The sequence below is a fragment of the Pezoporus flaviventris genome, unplaced genomic scaffold, assembly GCF_033815535.1.
Source record: "Pezoporus flaviventris isolate CSIRO_AGI_PZ_B2104156 unplaced genomic scaffold, CSIRO_AGI_Pfla_v1 ptg000013l, whole genome shotgun sequence".
NCBI lineage: Eukaryota > Metazoa > Chordata > Aves > Psittaciformes > Psittacidae > Pezoporus > Pezoporus flaviventris.
Genome location: NW_026892561.1, coordinates 39,953,834 through 39,975,688, shown reverse-complemented (window position 1 = coordinate 39,975,688; position 21,855 = coordinate 39,953,834). Strand labels below are relative to the sequence as shown.

General features: G+C 34.9%; 1 protein-coding gene across 1 annotated transcript in view; it reads right to left on the bottom strand.

The window, feature by feature from the left end:
• The window catches only part of DNER (delta/notch like EGF repeat containing), a 125,773-nt gene that overhangs the window by 56,962 nt on the left and 46,956 nt on the right, over window positions 1–21,855 (bottom strand). The window contains exons 2-4 of the mRNA XM_061452979.1: window positions 19,211–19,507; window positions 10,358–10,452; window positions 7,831–7,997 (exon numbers count right to left, since the gene is read on the bottom strand). Of these exons, the coding sequence (XP_061308963.1) occupies window positions 7,831–7,997; window positions 10,358–10,452; window positions 19,211–19,507 (559 nt within the window). The remainder of the gene's footprint in view (window positions 1–7,830; window positions 7,998–10,357; window positions 10,453–19,210; window positions 19,508–21,855) is intronic.

The following is a 21,855-nucleotide window of genomic DNA, read 5'->3' as shown; positions in this document are numbered from 1 at the left end:
TCATTACCAGTACCAAAAACTCATCCTGGGCTCTGAAAAATCAAACGTATGCTTTCTTCTTAGATGTAATCACCATTACAGTGATAAAGATAAATGTGCTGCTGGTCAAGTTATATTCTCAGTAACATTACTGGAATTCTGTCAGGGACAGATTGACAAGTACAGTGTTACACAAGTGTAACAGAGAGCAAAAAAAAAATTGGATATCAGGAAATTATTACCAAAACTTTGGGAAGAAATAGCACACAGCTTGACTTTCAAGCCAGAGCTCAGTTTTGCAGGACTCGCAGTTAAAATACATTTATGAACTAAGCAACCCAGTTGGATTCACTTAGCATAGAGAAATCCCCAACCACATGTTCCATTACATTTCCTCTAAAACAAATGCCAACTTCTGAATTTCAATGTTACTAAACAATTACCCAACTTAATACCTTGACTGGACCAAAACCCATGATAGGATTATGAAATAGTCAGCTAACAAGAGTATACTTACACTTACGAAACCGCTTGCATACAGCTTATTAAGGAGATGTGACAGTAGCTTAGAGTGTGACCTTCTGTCACGGCTTCAAGGACTCTGCTTACTGTTCAAAATAATGGTGAAAGCCCAGTGAAGGGTGACAAGACTAATTTTCTAATAGATTTCCTATATTGCAATTCCCCTGTTGTGTGCTTATTTATCAGCATCTCAACAATGTTGCCAAGCTGGCAGCAAAACATTTTGGGCACAAATGTAGACCACCAGAATCTCTGATACCACACTTTCCCAAGGTAGTTAAGTGTGGTGGAATACAAATGGAATAGCTGATAAGGGGAGCTGCGGTAGAGGGGATGGCAAGGTTGGCCAGGATTTACCTAGAGTGACTGGTTCACATTAAAGACTTATGTGTAGCTACCCTACTTTTAAATACACTGTTCAGCATGTTACACTACTAGCTGAAGATCTCAACTCATATTACAAGCATTATTAAAATGTGCCTCACATTTCCCTTTAAGTTATGGATTGCCATCCTTATTTTACATATCACTTAAGCAGTTTGCCCAAGATCTCACAGTGCAACAACCATGTGATCAACTGAATGTAAATACCTTGAGTGTGAATTGGTCTGAAAAGTCCTATAGGAAGAAAGAGAAATCTTAAACAAACAAAAGGTATCTTGCCAAGCATTACATGTTTGAGCAAATGCGTTTCCAAAGAAAATAATTTCCCACTGTTACTTGCTAGAAGTGGAAGTGTATAAAATTAATTATAACATATTACTTCAAGATTACTCTAAAGAGTAAATTATTTAGATGCTATCTTAAAACAATACAATGTATTAAAAAAGTAAATAGTCAAATGTTTACATCTGTTTACATGTGAGATGAGGTCCACATAATTTGATCATAAAGGACAGTGCAGGATATTGATTTTTATCTTATTTATAAAGATACCCTTTCTTACATAGCCTAACAGCATTCTTCAGAATGATTTGGATATCAGATAAATGCTTAACTTTTTGCCTTATAGGATGATCTTTTAAAAAAGTAACTGAAATTAACACTTGACTGAACTTTTTATGCTCTTCACACTTCTGCTGCTGCTATTATTTATCAAACAGCCACTTTCTGCAAGGTTAGCTCTCATGCCCAGAACCCCAGGGAAATGTTCACAGCTGAGCACAATACTCAATACTGCCTATAGCAGGGCCCTTCCAAGCAAATTGCACATATAAAAATGAAAACCCCATTAACTGGAGCACTTGTCACCGTATTCCCCCAGCAGCAAGGCTGACTTGCACAGAAGTAACTAAATAGTCATACACACGCGTTACTGCACAACAGCAGAGCAGCAGAACTGCATGAACACTCTAGCTATGGCATGTGCAAGGCGTGATTATTGTGACTGCGCATACACCATGGGCTAAGAGCTCACACAGATGCTCAGCTGACACATGGTAACTTGTTAAAGCTAGAGTAACTTGATTATGTGGCGTTCCATGAATTCAATTCACACATCTCCTACTATGAAATAAAATTGTCCTATTTTATTTTTGCTTAAGTAAAAACAATTTCAACATGCAGCAAACTGCTTTCTTTTGATGAAAATATGTCTCTGTTTTAAAGATGTGTAACAACACAAAATAGAGCATCCAAAAGACAGTTACAACCTGTTTCCTAATCTGAAATTCTATAGCTAGATAAAAAGAGCAAGATCAGACTCAGTTCTTTCAAACTATCTCTCTAGATTGCTTTTAATGTAGTTTTTTGGACACTAAGTTTCATTTTGCCTATTAGATATGCCTTCAACCATATTAGTGGTGATCACTTGTTAGTGTATGAAGAGACATTGCAAAGAGATTCATTAAATAACCCAAGGAGCATCAAGAGAGCAAATAACTGCTCAGAGCAGAGATAACAAAGAAAATACTTTGATGCACTAGAAAGCCAGGAAAGGGAAATATTATCCTTTCTGATGCCATATGTACGTACGGTTCACACACTTTTTAAAATGCAACTGATCTCTTGTGCTTGAAGAGCCAAGCATTAATTTGAAAAGCAAATGAAAAGCAAATGAAAATGAAAGCAAAACTTCAGAAAGTTTTGTGGAATTCAAGCAAGCTGGTAGGTGATGGCATTTGAATAGCATCAGTACTCCTCATAAAGATTCTACAGCATCCATTTCCAAATGTGTTCATACAGCTACCAAGTTTACTTAAAGAAATACTTTTAAAATACTTTATAATTATGGTTTAAACTGATTAGTTGAATTGTATTGATCTAAAAGGCCAGGCATTTTGCAGAAAACCATGTTACACACCTGGTTTATACTAGTTTTTCTTTGCTGTGATGAAAACAAAGATATTAAAGATTGTACTGGAGGATTTATTTTCTATTCAGATAAAAATATTCATTCATATTAAATGTTAAACTTTCTGCTTTATTATCTGCAAGGTCTTATCTGAGAAATAGCAGATTTCCGTATATATTTCTTCTTTTTATAAGTAGATAAAAAAAAAACAAAAAATCTAAATGTAGCAATATCTCACGAAAGCTGCTTTTCAAGCTGCATCATGGAAGTAATAAATAAAGCACAAAGTCAAAAAGCAAGTAATTTCAAGACATTTACAAGCATTTTTTCAAGGTAGGTATACAGGTTTTTCTATCATATTACCTATGGAGGCAAAATAGCACCCAGCTGTTTGTTTTACTATTTCTCTGAAACAGCTCCCATCATTGCAGCTTCAACAGCAGGCACACCAATGCAGAAAAGCAATTTTTCCAACATTTTGTCCTAAAAGCTGATAAGAAGCAGGTTATGTCAAAAGAGTTAATATCCTAATAACCATGGTACAGACCTGAAAACATAATTGCATTTTTTTAATGTTACTGGGAGAAAGAAATAGGTTGCATGCACACAGACAGCACTTCCAACTCCAGGCTCTGCATTACATCCAAAATCTCTAAATAAGCAATAATCATACAATGTGTAATTTTATTACCCAATTTCCAAAAAAAAAAAAAAGTTATAATGGTATAAAGATTTTAATTAAAAGTTTTAGCATATGTTGGGTTTGGGATTTTTATTATTTTAATAGCAGACTGTGTTTTAGAATAAATGTTCCAGTTTTCAATCAGAGTGTGATTGCAGGTTTTAATAAAGAAAGATGCATGCAACAAATCATAGGAGATTTTTGAGACAGTTGCCATACAAGTTGAAAATGTCCTTCAAGATCCTTCAACAAGGCCTTATTTTCTAAAAGAAAATATAAATGCATTTTTTTCTTGAGAGATATTTAATCAATTTAGTAAATATTACACACTTGCAATGAGTCTGTATAGAAAATTTACATGTTCCTGCACATGTTCCCAAACTTTTATTCATGAAAGAAGTGCTCAGTGTTGAGTGGATTAGATTCCAACCAAAACACCCTTTATTAATAAGCAGCACTTTCAACTCACCACAGGGATTCTTTGCTGTAACCTATTATCATTCATGAGTACTTGAGTCTGAAAGACATGCACAAACTGACAGGTTATCAGGGCACTCTTATCTTTTTTTTTCAGACTTGAAAAATGTATTTAATTTGATTTCAATTTTTCAAGATATTTTGCAATGAAGAATAGGTGTGTGTGACAGTAACGAGATAACGTTTTACAATTATTTTCAAATATTCTAGTACTATTAGTGTTACCATGATTGTATGAAAATCCTGAATTAAAGCACATATTGATAGGACATTTTACAAATCTTATAAATAATATATGTAAGAATAACTTATTAACTTCAAAGAATATTGGCAAGCTATACCTCTATTGAAGTAAAAGGCAGACTTTCCATGAATTCATGTTTTAAGTGTCAAATTCCTTGACCGCCATCTCATTAAAAATATGTTCAACTCCCTCCTGCTTCATTCCCCAACTATCTCTTTGGGAAATCCTGACATCCACCCATAGCAATCCGAAGAATACAAGACTTTTTGACTTCTTAACATCAAATGAAGCATTTTTGTTGCAAACGGTGAGCAGAAATCAACAATTCATGTGTCTTGTGCTACAGATCAACCACTCAGTGATTGCCTTTGTCTAGTAGTAACTTGACATTAAAAGCCATCAGCACCTTGCGATGTGCTCTGTGCTTCACCCTACACGTAATCAATGAGCAAATCAGTAATTTCGGAGGCTTTTTCATTTCAAAAACCTGAACCATATTGGTCCTTTTTTCCATTGGCTAATAAGTATACTTTCTAATAAAACATAGTAATTTATTTTAGAAGACTGGCATGTCTGTAGTACCAAATCTTACAAACTCATTACAGAAGGTGCAAGCCAGTCTTCAAGTTAGTACTTTTACCCATCTACTGGGACTTATTCTAGTGGGGTAAATGCTGTAATTAACAACATAATCATGCTGCATTAATCACAGCATCATAACTCTTTTTCTGCACTACAAAAGCCTGTTTGCAAAAGCAGCAACCATTTTATAAACCACATTATAGAAAACAGACTGCTCTTTTTTATTTAGTCGTATTACACTCTTCTCCTTCCCTTAAACCCTTCATTCTCATACAGTGCAGGTACTGTCTCTGGGGCACTACGATCAAGGTGCCTATTTTTAGATCTTAGAGACAGCATTCTTTCCATCCTCTAGACATTATGCCCTGAATCACATGATCAGAAAATCAGTACATTACTGCTGACTTTTCAATCTTGTCTAAACAACTTTAAACTTGTGTCACCATGAGGTAACACAAAACAAATAATATTTCCCTAAATATTTTGACATAGCCATCTTATTCAGAAAGATTTGCAAGAGGTAATTAAAGTACCTTGCTGAGTAACAAAACATGGAGGCAACACAGTCAGAAGTGACTCAAATAAGATGCAGACCAAAAGACACACACACAAAACCAAACAAATTCCCATGCTCAATCTATCTTCCCCATTTTTATTTTAGAGTTCTATTTAGAATTTTTTAAAACATAAAAGAAACGTATTTTACAGAATTCAAAAATTATAAGGAAAATAATCCTTTAAAAACTCATTTGAATAAACAGAAAAATTGTGAGGGGAAAAAGGGGAAAATATATAAAGTAAACTTATAAGCTGGCATGGTCCACAGCCTTATTGTGTGATTCTGTACTTACAGCATCCTACACTATCCTGTGGCCGTGTGATTGTTCTACGTTAAGTACCTTCAATAAAAGCACATGCTACATTATTGCTCTTTTATAAGAAATCATCAAATGTGACTCATTGTACCTTAGAATACGTTTGACACGTATATCAAGAATCATACAGGAAGTGCTGAAACTCGCAGTTTCCCTATTCCTTTAGTATTTCACCCTTCTTCTACTCAAGTGTTTTAATAAAAGTAATTTATTCTGGGAAAAGCTATAACTAAATTAAGGCCACATAGAAGAATTTACTCCAGAAAATTGTTGAGTTATCTCATTACTTTTTTATAGCATAGTACAGAGTTGCAGTGCCGCAGGAGTAAAAGATACGCAGAGGGAATGCTTCATACTCATTTTTCTCTGAAAAGCACTATAGATAATCCATCCATTTGCTAAAATAAATAGGATTTCTAAAAATTCAAATGCACTATAGCTGCACTCATCTTTACTAAGCACTCAAATGCTCCTATTCACGAATACATCACTGTACTATGGAAGTCTCCCTGCTGCTCCATGCATATGCATTTATGATTCATGATCTTTACATAAATTACACTACAACTGGAAAATTCTACAGAGAATTTCACTATCAGGAAATTAAGAAGAAAGACCAAAGAAAGTGTCAAAAAAAAACCCAGATGGAAGTAAAATTAGAGGTCTGAGAATATTTGTACTCCATGAAAGAAGCAAGATCATTAGTACAATTTTAATGAACTAAACCTTAGTTTGTATTCATCAAGGAAAAGATATATTTTCCCCTCATGTTACCTAAAACATGGTAAATTCAAAATAAAAATCTCAGTGACAGGAAGACAGCTACAGAGAGACAAGTAGGACAAGAAAAGCTATGAAAGAGTAAGAAAATATTCATTTTAGTTATCTAAATTAGTAGCTTTTGCTTTATGTCATGTCATGTACAGTCAAGTGGAGCCACCACAGAGCAACTTAAGCCTTCCGTTTGGGAGCTTATAGACCAGTTTATGCCTTTAGGTACTTCATTGGCAGCATAAGTCTTAGAAACTATCCTGTCTTCACCAAGTTGTTACATCCTTTTATCATACATTAACTACCACGAGGCAAATGCATAAAATAGGGAGTTTTAACTGTCATAATTTAAACAAAAAAATAAACTAAAGAAAAATATCTGAAAGTAACTGTCTTGGAAGGAAGTAAATAATAAAGAAAATAAAAGGAACTGGAAAATTATTTTATAAATAAATATAAGAAAACACCACTGACCATAATTGAATTATTATACCAACAACCTTCAAGCAATATCTTTGCTTTGTGACAGCTCAAAAAGGAGAGAGCATGGCATTACTTCTGCATTTGTGGGTTGGGTTTGAATTTGGCCCAATGTTTCTGCATCAGGATGCTTTTAATTTTACATTTATAAGCATGATAGGTTGCTGAATAACAATTTGTGGCAGCTTACTCTTCATTATAAGATATACAGAACTCAAGAATATTGCAATAAATGCTGTTATCACAATGACTTTGGTTTTCATGTAATTGGTGTAATAATCTATCTGCTCAAAGCTCAATTTAATTAAGTCTATTGTGTCTATGAATATATAGTGTATTAAATCAGTGTTATTTCCCATATAGTTACAAATAACATATCAGCCTATTTTCATTACATCCCTTCTGCAAAGATACTTAACATTTATTTGGCCAATGAAACATATATTTCTAAGATTTCATACTCAGAGACAAAACTAGAAGGAAAAAAGTAATGCGAGTAAACAACACTGTTAGATTAGATTTTCTGTTGTATTTTAATATAATTTTTCAAGTTTACTTGAAAAGTAAAGGCTCTTTACAAAGTATCCCATGATAAAATAACTGAGAAAGAAACCCCGAAACATTCAGAGCTATTTACTGTAGCATTTACCAAAAGCTTTATGGTTGTTTAAAATACAACATATAAAATACCTTCTGTTATCTGAAGGTATCAGGCAAAAATCACCATATACATTTTAAACTGAATTGTGACACCTCTGTAAAAATTTAGCGTACCTCTTGTGTGCGTTGAACGAACCAAGGTCCCAACATCTGGATCTTTCAGCAGCACTTAAATTAAAGGAACTACCTCTTTGTTTCTCTAAATTTGGGTAAACTATCAGCTGTCACATAAAGGTGATAAACAAAACATCAGCATGTTACTCACCAATAAAGTAGTTGTTTCCTAATGCAAGCATTTCTTCAGAAAGAACAAGTCCACCCAGTGCCTGGAGAAGAGTGACACTTCTGCCATCAATAAGTGAACACTGTTTAAATCCAGTGGTTGTGACCTTCCATAGCAGGATAAGAGAAGCAGTAGCATCTTGCCTGATTCTGGCAAAAGAAATTATAAGAATATTTACACTAAGGGAAATTGGCGTTATTAAGAATTACATCACTGCAGGACAAAAGTTTATCCACAAAGTAGAAAAAATTGCATGTAGCACACATGGAATCAAGAAAAGGCCTGGAGGTTTTTAGCATGTCCACAAAAATAAAAAAATGCTTCAAGAGTAATATTTAGTATTAGAGTCTCAATTTTTAATACTTGAAGGGCATAATCTTATTGGCCATGAAGAGTTTTACATGAACATTACATAAGAGCATTCCTTCTCAGTTTTTCTATTTATGCCTTTTTGAATAGTTCCTCTGTTCTGTATCTACATCATTTTCTGCAGCTGAACTACATCCAGCCCTCTTGTTTACTAAAGAACATTAAATATTCGGTCAATACAGGGAGACAGATCCTGGTAGAAATCTTCATGTTTGACATACCAGATTGAAGGTTCAGAACAGCTTATTCTTGTAAATCAAATGAGTCATGTAATGGTCCCAAGGTCACTGAGTACATCCTGCGCTCCTAAATACCGACAGACTGGGTAAGTATTCACAACTGCATATGTACTGTCGGCTCCACTAGGGAGCACTGCATCTATGTCAGTGTTTCTTTCAGGATACTTTTTTCCTTACTCAACCCCACAAAGAAGAAATAAAATCCTGTCGTGTTTCTGGCAAGTGCCCAAGCACTGGCATTAATTTCCTCCAAAGGAGCCCCAATATGTTTGAAAGATACTCCAAAAATTCAAATGCAACTACATCCAACTTCTGAAAACTGGTAATTCTCTCTTGGTGAAAAGAGGCCTAGAAATACCCAGAGATGAAGTTCTGGTCCACGGTTTCCTGTACTGAAATTGTTTCAATCCTGCTAAAAACACAAGGCAGTTTTTCTCTTGTTACTTCTTATTTGCATCTAAAACAAGAAATGAAAAATTTTGTAACCATGTTTGATACAAGTTGAAAAAAAAAATTCAACTAGACATCATTAGAAGCAAAATTTTGGACAGCATTTTGAGTCCTCTTTAAGAACAATCGAACCCTCATCGCTACTCCTAAAGCTGACCATCTCACTATGAGAACAGGACAGCAGCCTGTTTTACAGTTCAGGTCATGACTGACAATCAAAGCAAAATAAAATTATTAAACTGAAATTATTTTCCTTTCAGAGATAACAGTTGAACCAGTGATGTTACTTGGACCTGTAAGGGAAATAATAGAATGAGCTAAAGATAGATACTGACCTGCAGTAATCTACCTAGATACAAATCACTGCTAAAGATATATAGTGTGAAAAAATAACTGCGCTCTGCAACCTCCTTTAAGATGGGGTCCCTCCAACAAGGGTCCTAAATACAGCTGTAGCATCCAAAACCACCAGCTTATTCCTGATTTCATTAAAAGACACTTGTTTGCTTACAGGTTCCACCCAACCAGAGCATCCGTACTTAGAGATCTCTTCCTGACTTAGGCTTAACACTCATGAATGGGCATGATGTGGGAAGAGTAGGACAGCTCCCACGTTTAACAGTTACTGCTCCAAACTGTCTGCAGCTTGTCTGCTTGCATCAGTTTGTTTTTTCCTGTGAGCATGGCCTTTTTTAACTGAAAGCTGGGATTCTGAAAGATGAAATGACAGTATGATAAAAGTAGGCTATTTGGGGAAATGTGAGTCTAAAATTGCAGCAAAGCTGTGAGCCAGAGAACTACGTTGGCAGATTTTTATTTTAAATAAAATTTGCTATAAGAAAATGTCTCATCCCAGCTGACAGAATCAGATCTTTCCAGGAAATCGTGTTCTGTTAATTAAAATAACAAAGCAAGTATTCAATAGAAAATACGTGAGTTTGAAAAGTGAACAATACAGAATCAATTAGAATGTTTGAGAAGTGTGTTTGCAGGGCATGCGCAAAGATTTTACAGCTGACAATGACACCCAGATCAAATGCAAGTGCACAAAATACATGCATTTAGATAGTCAATAATAATACTTTCTACCAGCAAGTGCATTTTAAGATTAAAGGGGTAAATAAGTGTTCACTGCATGAAGGAGAAAGGAAATGTTGTATATTCCCCAAACTGACATCTTCAACACATCTGCCCTTATTTCTAATGCATTCTGATAGCCCAGAGACAGTTTACATGCTTACATCTTCTAAAATATTAAATATGTGCGAAAAATTATGTCAAGCAAAGAGCTGACATGGCACTGCTAGATGCCTGAAGTCTGTCTGAAGTTATTTCATATACTTCTAGTCACTTGACAAACCTGCCTATCTGAATAACCTTTATCTAAATTATGCAGGCAAATTAAATTAAAAGCATTTTTATATTTCATCGTATATGAAAAATATTCTTACTTTATTGATGTATTCTGTGGAACTTCAAAGGAGATAAGCCGGCCTCCAGCAGAGTTATTGGAACTGGCATTTCCACAAGCTACATCTGGGGTTATCTGAAAATGAAAATAGTTTTAAATAACACTAAACCAGAAAATCCGGCCAAAGAAACCATGAAAGATTTTTTAGAAAGTAACACGTGGAGTACAGCAGTCTTCTTTTAAAAGTCATCAGGATAAACCAAAACAGTCACCAAGATTTTGATGCTATCAACAAATATTCCGAGAATTCATATAACCATCCTTTAGGTTTCTGTTTTAATAAAAATGTCCTGCAAATAATTGTGAACGTCTAAAAGCATCTTCCTTTAAAAGAGATCATGTTTAGTAAATTAATAGGCTTCTGGTCTTTTAAAATAATAAATAAAGCTCTAACTTTTGCCACTTCCAAGAAATGTTGTATCATTAATGTAGGTGATCTTGGAGGATTTATAAAACAAATAATGATATTTTCATTCTACTACATTGAAATATATCTTTTTCCAAGCATAAATTTAAAAAATACTGGCCCACTTGCCAATTTTTGTTATTTCCAGGTAAAAGTTAGGAACACAGTTGAAAGTGGAAGGATATATTTGCCAAATCTGTGGTGCTTAGGAGGTATTTCATAAAGCCATCTTGAAAACCATTAGCATTACTAGTGACACTTTTATTTCAAAGAAGTAATATTTTATGTGGCATAAATGAGTCTATCACCTAAATTACCAGTAATTTTAATTAAATAGTTTCCAGGTATTTTCATCAGCTTGCCTATGAAATATCACACTCTAAAAAAAATCAGTTCAAATTGTTAGGCAGTTTTTGCAATGTTATTTTTTCAGTGCTCTAGAATACTCACTGGCAAAGCAAAAATGCAACCTGATGCACTCCCTGAATTAATCAAAGAAAATTGTAAATTTGCAAAATTAAGTAAAATACAAACCTATATTTCAACTTTACTATGAAACGTCTGTGAAAACATGAACAACAGAAGTCTAGAACACGATGCAAGTAGTAGTTTTTAAAAGACTTAAAGCTGATTTTGACTCAGGCAAGACAAGTTAACATTTTCCAAAAATGTCTAGATTACTTGATTCATTGTTAAATTCTCTGGCACATAGAATATATACATGTAGTTTCTGAAAATTAAGTGAGATGCAATTTTATTGTATTTGTTCAAATATATTTTGGAAAAATATTATATCCATTACAAATTTTTCAATTTTGGAAGTCAGAATTACGGAGCTAACATCCAAAGCACAATGAATCCAAAATCATTTTGGCTAACACTCTTCCTTTCATATTTGCCAACATTTAAACTTATAATTTTACAGTTTCATGCATCTATTACCCTGGAACACAAGGGGGAAAGAAATGTAATTTAAGCCTTTCATTTAGCTTACTATTCAATATTAGAAGTTTGTAAAAGAAATTGATCTCTTTGAAACTAGAATTAAAAACTGATAAAAAAAAAGTAAAGAGGACAGAGATGAACAAAGTGTCTTCACAACAAGAGCTGAGATTTAAACTTTGAAAATGAAAAAAAAAACCAAAACCCAAACCAGAAAAACTGCTTTGCATACACATCAGAATTAAGCATTACTCAGCATGAAAAGCACACATGGGCAATATTTCAACAGGAATTAGGAGACTGAAATGCAAAATTCATATTTTGACTTTTCTGTTAAGACATCTGTAATGTTCGATATCTTTCTCTAGGAACTCCATTTGTAATTGACCCTGATTTCATGATTCAAGGGTCAAAATAATCATTTTAACCAGTAGGACACCAAAATAAAATTTTACAACAGCTTAATTTATTTTTTTTAATATTAAAAACCCAGGAATTGGATCAGAAAAAAAGCCAAAAATACAACTAAAGCATCACAGTAAGAAGCAGCAGCTCTCATAAGGAATAAAACCAAGTTCTAGCAGTTTTTTATTTCAGAAAAATACCAGGGAGACAAAAATTACAGCTTTGACACCTGAATTAGGAAATAAATTGCACTCAGTTTTTCTAGAACTATGGGAAATAGTAATAAGGATTTTAAGCGTCTCTTTCCTGTCTGAACAGAGCTCCCTGCAAAACTGAAAGATTGAAGAATGAGGGTAAAAACCACCATGGAATTAAAATAAGAAAGAACATTTAGAAGATTCAAACAATCTGCAAGTCTTTCTCCCAAAGAAAAAAATTAAAAAAAAATTAAAGAATTAGAAATTAATTAAAAAAAAAAACAAAACAACAAACAAACACCACAAAACCTTCCAGAGCTGGTAGGAGATATTTAAAACAGAACTCACTGGAAAAATATACTTAAATAATTTTTAAAAGGTAAAATAAAGAGCATTTCTATCCTATCCTCATGGAGCACCTCTCATAGAAACTGTGAGTAGTGAGGCACTTGAACAGGTTGCCCAGAGAAGCTGTGGATACCCATACCTGGAAGTCATTATGGCCAGGTTGGACCCCTATTGCCTTGAGCAACCTGGTCTAGTGGAAGATGTCCCTGCCCATGGCAGGGGTGTTGGAACTAGGTGGTCTTGAGGTCCTTTCCAACCCAAACCATTCTAAGATTCTATGATTCTAAAAAAAGCGATAGTGAAATCTCCATAAGAATAAGCTCCCTGGAGCTTAACAAGACAGCAGTGACTTGACTAGATTACCTTACCAGGCCGTAGCAGTAGTGCAGATGAGATTGCAAAAGAAATCAGGTGTTACCTAAGAAGAGCGCAGCAGAGTGTTCTTCCATATTACAACTTCTCTGAAAAAAACTGTGTGCATTGTACAGATACTGTCATGCCCTACACACCAAACAGAAAAATGGGATAGACACTCAATTCAACAAGTGCTGAAATACATACATAAATCCCAAGACAATATTTTTACATGAGTGCTTTTACTGCTTTGATAAATTAAGTGTACTAGCCTTTAATTCAATGAGGCTAAGAAAAGTAATATAAAAACTCTAAGTCTATATTTATGCTAGGACACACAAACGCAACCTCCCACTACTGAAAGTAGTTCTCTGAAGATTTTTATTGTATATGTATATGAAACTTCATAGTATGTTTCTTGGAAATCGGACTAGACATATGTAGCTCTACAAGGCCTTATCATCACAGGCAGACTAATCCTGTATAGTGCAAAAAAACGTTGTTTATGTTAATAGAAGAGTATGAAAGCTATTTCATTTTGAGAAAAACAAGGCTATGTTCTGGGTGGTCTCCCATGAAAACTGACACAGTCATTAAGAAAGATGATCTTTCATTACTTCTGTAGGACAGAAATTGCCATAATAAATGCATTATGAAGGATGCTCTTGCAAATGCCAATTCTTCCAAATTTTCTTCTAAGTATTTACTTTTTAACTTTCAATTCAATAACACAAGTTTCATAGCATTAAATTTTGCCTTTTCTGAATATACAACTACCTTTCCGTTAGGATAAGGCCTGCAGGATTTTTTTTCTTCTCCAGCCCTCTAAGGGTAGCAAGATGTATCTCCTTTTTTCTAAGAAATAAAACATATTTGTCAGCCTTCCTTATGTAAGGGAAAAACACTACATGAAAGAAAAAAAAAACAGGAGACTACAAGATCTTGAACATCTGTCTGCAAAGAATTAAAAAGTAGGAAAATAAAAAGCAATATAACAGAACCATAAGAGAGGGATCGATAACTATCTTCTTGTAGTCAAGGCACCATGCAATAAACGAGGATCATTTCTGGCACAGAAATGCTATTTAGACAGAACAAAATCCTACAAGAAAAAGAAAAAAGCAATTCCCTTGCCCTGTATCATGGAAAAACTACCTCTGCTGAAAACTAGAGTCACACAGCTCAGCCTCCACGTGAGTGTATTTGTTTCTACCTTCCAGTGTTTCATATGGGACAACATTTGAAAGAAAACCAGAATAGAAAGAAAATACAGGCTCACTTCTAACATATCTCACCAGCGGGAGAGAAAATCAGAAGTGTTTGGAGTAGGAGTAGTGCCTCTCTGAAGAACACCAAGGGAAGACTGACAGACTGCATCCAAAAACAGTACCAAATGAAGAAAGCTTTCCAGTTATTATAGCACTGAAATGTGATCTTAGGAAGGCTGCATATCCACCCAGAGAATTCTATAGCTGACAGTCTGTTTTTCTTGGCTCATCTGAGCAAAAAACACTTTGTGGAGTCAGCAATCAACAGCCATGAGGATCCAGTGCATTCTAGCATTGGCAATCCTCTAGATGACACTATTAAAACTGTATTTCTGTCACAGGTTAACAATGCCAATATTGCATCGAGGTAAATGCTTCATCAGGCCCAGTAAGTTACCTTAAAAAATGATACTTTTTCAGACAGATACCCTGGATAATCATATAAGCCAGATGCCTTCCTGTCTAAAGCTGGCCAACAAAATCAATATTAACTTCCTAAAATCTAAGTCTGTACTGATTTGGGCTGGGATAGAGTTAATTTCTGCACAGTGACTTTCCACAGTGCTATTTTTTGTATTTGTGATTAAAACAATGTTAACAATGTTTGGGGAACACAGTGAGACAGGTGACCCCAGCTGACCAAAGGGACATCCCATACCATATGATGTCATTTGCAGCAATAAAAATTGGATGAAAGTTGACCAGGGCTGCTGTTGCTCGAAGACCAACTGGGCATCAGCTTTTGTTTTGTTTGGGGTTTTGCTTTGTCGTTTCCTTTCTCTTTCTTTTTTAAATTATTAAAAGGTCTAACTCAACCCATGAGTTTTCACCTTTTTGCCCTTTCAATTCTCTGCCCCATCCCACTAAGTAGGGGAGTGAGCAAGTGGCTGTGTGGGGCTCAGCTCCCTACTCCTTGGTTAAACCTCAACATAGTCATTCAATAAATATTACTTCCTTGAACAAATAAAGGTCTTTTCTTCTTCCAGAGTGTATGGAGCTGTTCTAAATAATAAAGGGAAACACTGTGGAAACAAGCTCATTGAGCAAAAATTCCATATAGTCAAAACTTTACACACAGAGTTTGAGTTCAGGTCACTGGAGAATAAGCTAGGACATAAACTTCAACCAAAGCCCATCAAGTCAGCCATAGATACTTCTACAGCAAAACACTGAAAGGCAGTAAAGCCATCAGGGTTTAGTTTGGGTTTTGTTTGTGTGCGGGGGTTTTTTTATTGTTTGGTACTTTGTTTTTTGTTTTGTTTATTTTGGTTTTTTTTGGGGGGGGTTTGCTTTTGTTTTTTCTCAGACTTTCAAAGACTTCAAGACAGGATGATTCCTGAAGGAGGAGTTAAAGAATCCAGATACTTGTAAAAGACAGCAACCAAAAGTCCTGTACATACCCACAATAACAGATTCAGACAAGCAGGGCTTCAGTATCTTGACATATATCTTGCACTCACTAAACTTTCTATAGCATAATTCTGTCCCTAAAGAGGATACAAGAGTTTTGATTTTTAAGAAAGCTAACATTTATAACAATTCATTAAACGTCTTTTAGCAATGGAACATACTGAAGTAAGGTTTCTGTGAACTTCACGTAAGTTTTGTTTGAGCATATTGAGCTTTTAGAGACATTTTGCTTAGTGCTTTGAAAATAAATATGATAAAGGGTATCACCTATCCAGAGATGCTTACAAGTTTTCTATCAGAATGGCATTTGCACAGTAAGTTACATACACAAATACTGTAGAGGAGAGATTTAGTTAATTTACATATTTATGCTAGAAGAAAGATAAGATTATTCTAGCAAAATCTGTTTTCTTCAGTCTCCCTATTTGCTTGTATGATACCTTTTTTTATAAGCAAATGAAAAATAATTGTTTCCAAAACAAATATTATACACAGTTATTAGAACAGCTGTCCTAAGTCAAACCCAAAGTATATATCTTTCATTACTTTATTTAACTCCACCAGCAATCATAGGAGGGAATGCCAAGAAAATAACATAAGTGCAAGCCTACTTCCTGCAACCTCCACTCATTTTCATGACATCTTAGGAAAATTTTTGAAGGATAGCATTTCTATGTATTTAGCAACTTCAAATGGATTCTCAGCCTCCCTCTGCACCTATAGCATACTTTGGCAAAAACGTGCAAGCATTTAGCAACACACAAAGCAGTCAAAGATTCAAAGGTCTCTGTTTCAGGCCAAATTATTCCTTAAGCACATGCCACTGCTGCAGAGCAGAAGCACTCTCAGAATTTTCCACCAGACCCAGCCATTCTCCTTGTAAAGGCTTACAATTTACTAAGAAAACATAAAACAAATGTTTTCCCCATTGCAAGGGGAATTACAAGTTTATTGTAGCCTTTAATCACTAGTTCCAAAAGCTTGAATCTGAGTAGTAGTGTTGCAGTATAAATAGAAGTTAGACTAGGACTCACATGCTTAGCATTCTAACTCCTGACTGTACACCTGGTAAATCACTTTGCTGCTCTGTACCTCAGCATCTCCATTTGTAAAATGTGAATAATACTACTGATTTTCTTTGGAAAAGAAAAAAAAAAGAGAGCTATTAGGGGAAAGTATTATATAAGAGTACACTACTTCTATTCTTACAGTTAATTTTGCACACAGAAACCTTTGTTTGTTCTGTTAGTTGAGCAGGATTAATGAGATGGTTTCTTTTTCTTCTATTATTGGTTATTAGAAATCTTTTCTACACTAAGACGAAAGATCACTGAACTGGGAAAATGTGGATTGCTCGTCATATCTCTTGCAAGTGGAACAAGTTAGTTGCCTCAAGTAGGAAGAAAAGTTCTCTTTCAACAGGTGAGCACAAAGATAAATTCCAAAGATAAATTCCTTAAAGAAACCGACAGAAAATATTTTTCTCTCAGTGATCTGTGTTTGTAGCCCTTAATCTGCATATCAGGAAAAAACTCATTTGTAACAAGTGATCTCCAAGAAATGAAACTATCTAAAGACATCTCTATGCTGTCTACTGGTGCAGATATTACTGAGAACACTCAGTCAAGCAAGCACTTGCAAGTATATCCCTAATATTTAAGAAATGCAGAAAAAAAAATGTCTGACTGTAACCATACATCATGCCTCTCTTTGTTTACTTTCTCAGGTGTTCATTTTTTGAGTTCCCAAAACTTCGTGGAAAAGCTTCTGTGGAAACTTCATCTTTGCAAGATACTGAGAGCTTTCATTTGGAGAGAGCAGACAGGTTAAAGAGTATGGAGAACATCAGTTTAGTTGCAATATCAGCATTTTATAAAGTTGAACAGGCTGACTTGGAAGATTAATAAAAAAATAATAACAGCAGCCTAATTGTTACCCCCAAATCTCAAGGAAGATCAAAACAGTAGATGTTTTGTAATATAAAACCTAGCTATTTAATTTTTCCCTTTTAAGAGTGCAAGAAAGGATTAAGCGCTGCAAAGCTTTTAAAGCTACGAGAAAAAGTAGTATTTTCCTGCTTAATACATTTTAGTCTTGAAATCTCCACCAGAGAGGTTTTGGAATACAGACATTCAGGCAAATCAACTGTCTTTAATACAGATCAGAGACAATGTCTTGAATTAGTAACTGAAACCTTTCTTTTGGATAAGCACCTCATTGTGAATTCTAAAGAACAGAAGGTCATCATGCTACACTAGAAAGTGTGAAAAAGACCCATCACAATATATTAAAAACATATCAACACAAGTAATTTCATAATAGGGTAAGAAGTAATTTCCACATTTATGTTAATAATGCAATTGATAACCTGTATCTATTTCTCAGGTAACAGAAGACATACAGAAGGGTGAGTTTCAGCTACTAAAATACCCCCTTGTGAATGATCTGCTTGGCCAAAATGCTTAGTGAATCTACCTAAAATGCAAACCAGGCAGAAATGTTACTTACACAATACCAGAGCACAGATTGAGAAAGACACGAGGGAAATCCGGTACAGAGAAGAGCATACCCTTAATTGATCAGGACATATGGAGCACCCATGCAGAGACAACCCTGAGCTGAAACTAAGTAACAAAAGCAGATCATTTTTTCTGCTTCAGTGCTTTCTCCAAACTCCATACTTTGTGCCCAACATATGCTCTACTGTAAAATAATAGGTATGGGAAATGGAATTCCAAGAAACAAAGCTCTGTTCTCCAGACACTGCCCACCAGAAGTCCCACTCAAATGGGAAACAGCTCTATAACTACTCTTGCCTCAGATATAACTTGTGAATCATAACATGAAACAAATATTTTACATAGTTGTTTTTTTTTACTTTCAAAATTTGTTTTAGATGTTTCACTAAAAACATGACCAAATTTGGACTAGCAAAGAATTATGAAAAAATACACTTTTTCCAGGATTAAACTCCTTTCGTGTTATCTGGTGTGTGCAAACACCTCAGAAGAATCACACTCCTTGAAACACTACATACACAGATACAACAGACATTTTGCCTAGTTATTCCTGAAGAAACTGAAATGAAATTACTTTACAATGCATTTTTCCTTAAGAAAAAGACATCGCAAAGATTTTAATTCTTTGCCTACTGAAATTACATTTCTTCGGCACAATAGTTTGGTACTGAGTTGATCTAAACAAAAACAAAGACAAAAAAATTTATTTAATATTTGGAGATATGTTGTCATGCAAATGACTAGAAGAATATTATCTCATTCCAAAAAAAATACCCAATACAACATGTTGGCCAACTTTACTCTATTGCTCTTAACAAGTATCAAATTTGTTTGCATTTAATTTTACTAGCATATTAACTCAGGGCAGGTATCATATCTTCAGTCCTCTCATGTAAATATCAGTGAAGTCATGCACAAATGACATCCAACAATGATAACAAAAGTTCTTTCCTGTGCATTTTTATTTAGACAGAATGTTCTCACCTCTGTTTCATCCCATTTCAGATCTACAACTTTTTGTCCAGCTTTTGGCTGCCATGTAGGTAACGTCACAGTTGCTTTTGAACGAGGAAGAACAATGTCAGGTTCCAGCGTGGATGAGACTACTCTGCTGTGTTCTGGTGATGTCAGCTCTGTCCGTTCAGAGACTGGAAGGCTGTGGATTAAGTGTTCACAGTTTGTTCCCTCATAGCCTTCACTACAAAGACAGAGGTAGCCATCACCGTTAGTGCTGCAGTTACCATGGTGACAGGGGTTGCTGGCACAAGGATCTGAAACAAACTGGGAAAAACATATGTAGGTCAGTTACTGCATATACGGGATTTATGTCTAACCTTTACAAAGATGATAAAAAAAAGATTCTTTCCCCTCCTGTATTTGTCTTCTAAACGTATTTATGAACCAAGCTCATCTTTGATGTATTTTGAAGGAATTTCAAAGGATTACAGAAGAATATTAATCCATATTACTCACTTTTCTCAGACCATTTAATGCTAATTCACTGTTGACACATCCAAGCAAAGGGATAAACACAAAGAAGGAACACCGACACTGTTGATAATCAGCAATTTTCAGAAACAGTACTAAAAGAGTAACCTATCCAGGGAAAACAATAAGCATCTAGAAATATAATGCAGTAACAGAGATAAGGACGTGGCACAGAACACCTACAGATCATTGGGTCATGGAGCAGCTCTGTGTTGTCATCATGCAATCTTATTTGTGGACTCACTGTCCATTTTAAAACAGCTTGGCCTTTCACCCGCACTTTCTTCAGTGGACATCAGTTTCAGAATCTGATTCATTCTAATGCTGAAAACTTTCTAGGAAAGTTAGGAAGTTGGGGCAAAAATATGTTTATTTTTAAAACAGCATTTGTAATAGCAAATGACAAGACTGAGCTCAGTGATGTAGGAAAAATCCTGTCCTAGGTTTGCTTGCCTTTTTCCAGTTTCTGGCTTAAATTATTCTACAGCTAGTTTGTACTCAGTTTCTTATGTTATCATTTATTTTCATATTAAATGTTTTTTCCCTCTTTTGTGCTGATATCTATAATGTACTTACAGACTACATCTACAAACTCCTCTCAAGTTTCTTCTCATAGACTAGATAAGTCATGCTTTCTCCTTATAGAGGATAAGCCCTCCATTCATGTGTTCATTTTCGCACCCTGAACTCCAAAGTTTAGCACTGACTTTTGTAAATGCATCTAGGACAAACTTTTGTTTGTCCTAGAAATAGCTTCCTTGATATTACTTAAGATATGTTTGCCTTAGTCAGAGCTAGATCACACTGCTGACTCACTGTTGCCATTTGACCAACTGAGACAGCCAGGCAGTTCCCTTGATTTGTCTTCACATCGAAGTGAGAACCCATAACTGGAAACAGACATTTTCTCAGTCTTTAAACACAAGTTTCACCCAAGTGCTGCACTCCTAAAGGTTACTAGTTCTCCCCTGTACAATATTCCAGCCCTTCCCTTCATAAGCAATGCTTCTTATTATATTTCTCTGGAAGACAGCACAGTTTTTTATTATTAAACATTTGTTTCAATTATCATAGAATTACATAAGCACTGGCTCTACACTATAAATTTTACCTTTCCATCAGTTCAAAAGCCTGGTGTCAGTAATACCCAAATCCTATTATTACACTTTCTTATGTAAAACAGTACCATTATTGACCTCAGCCAGAACTCTTTCTTTGGCTGAATTTTTGTATACCCCAACCTCTGTAACATTTTTTGACAGAAACAGAAGAAACATTATTATGAAAGTTAACTTCGGAGACAGTTAATGCTGACTGTCTCTTCCTCCTGCAAATCAGCAGAATACGTAAGTTCTCATTCTGCCTCTAAAAGTGTTGAAGATAAAAAGTGTTGATGTGTAAACAAAGCCCGGTTCAAAAAATTTTTGCAACAGCTTTTCATGTTCTTGCTGCTTGGATTAGATCTGAGTTTCAAAGACATGTATCCTATTTTTGGATAAGCTCTTTATTCACTCTTTCACAATTAATCCAAATTCATGTAACTCATTTTTGTTAATAAATCAGCATTTATTCTATTGGGAGGAAATATAATTGTTCTCCTCACACCTAAAATGTGAAGGTTATTCTTTTCAAAAATAAAGAGCGTTTTTTCCCTTTAGTGAATACAACCATTCGCTTTACAAGCAAGATAATAAAAAGTGTTCTGTGATACATGTTACTTGCTGTAAACTGTTTTGAGCTCATCTGACTGGAAAAAGATGTGTTTTGTGAAAAGCACTGCTTACTGCTCCCCATGAATCACCACTAAACTTCCACACACAGAGGAAGTGAAAATAATTAAGGCTGTTTGATTTAGATGAAGAATAAAAAAAAGATGAGTGTAGATGCAGAACTTCAGTGATGCACTCAGAATTTTGTTTTATGCAGTACCTCACAGGATTTTAACTTATCATTCCCTTTTCTTAGTTACTATTAATTCTAAAGCTCATTTTTCTTTCAGTAAGCCTATCAAAACAATGCAATGTCCTTTGTGCATGAAAGTTTTCTGTTGAACTACAGAAAGTTCACTTTAATTAGCAGCTAAAAAGAGACGAGGAAATAAAATTGATTAATCTCTGTTGGTTGTGATGTTTCTGTGGTTC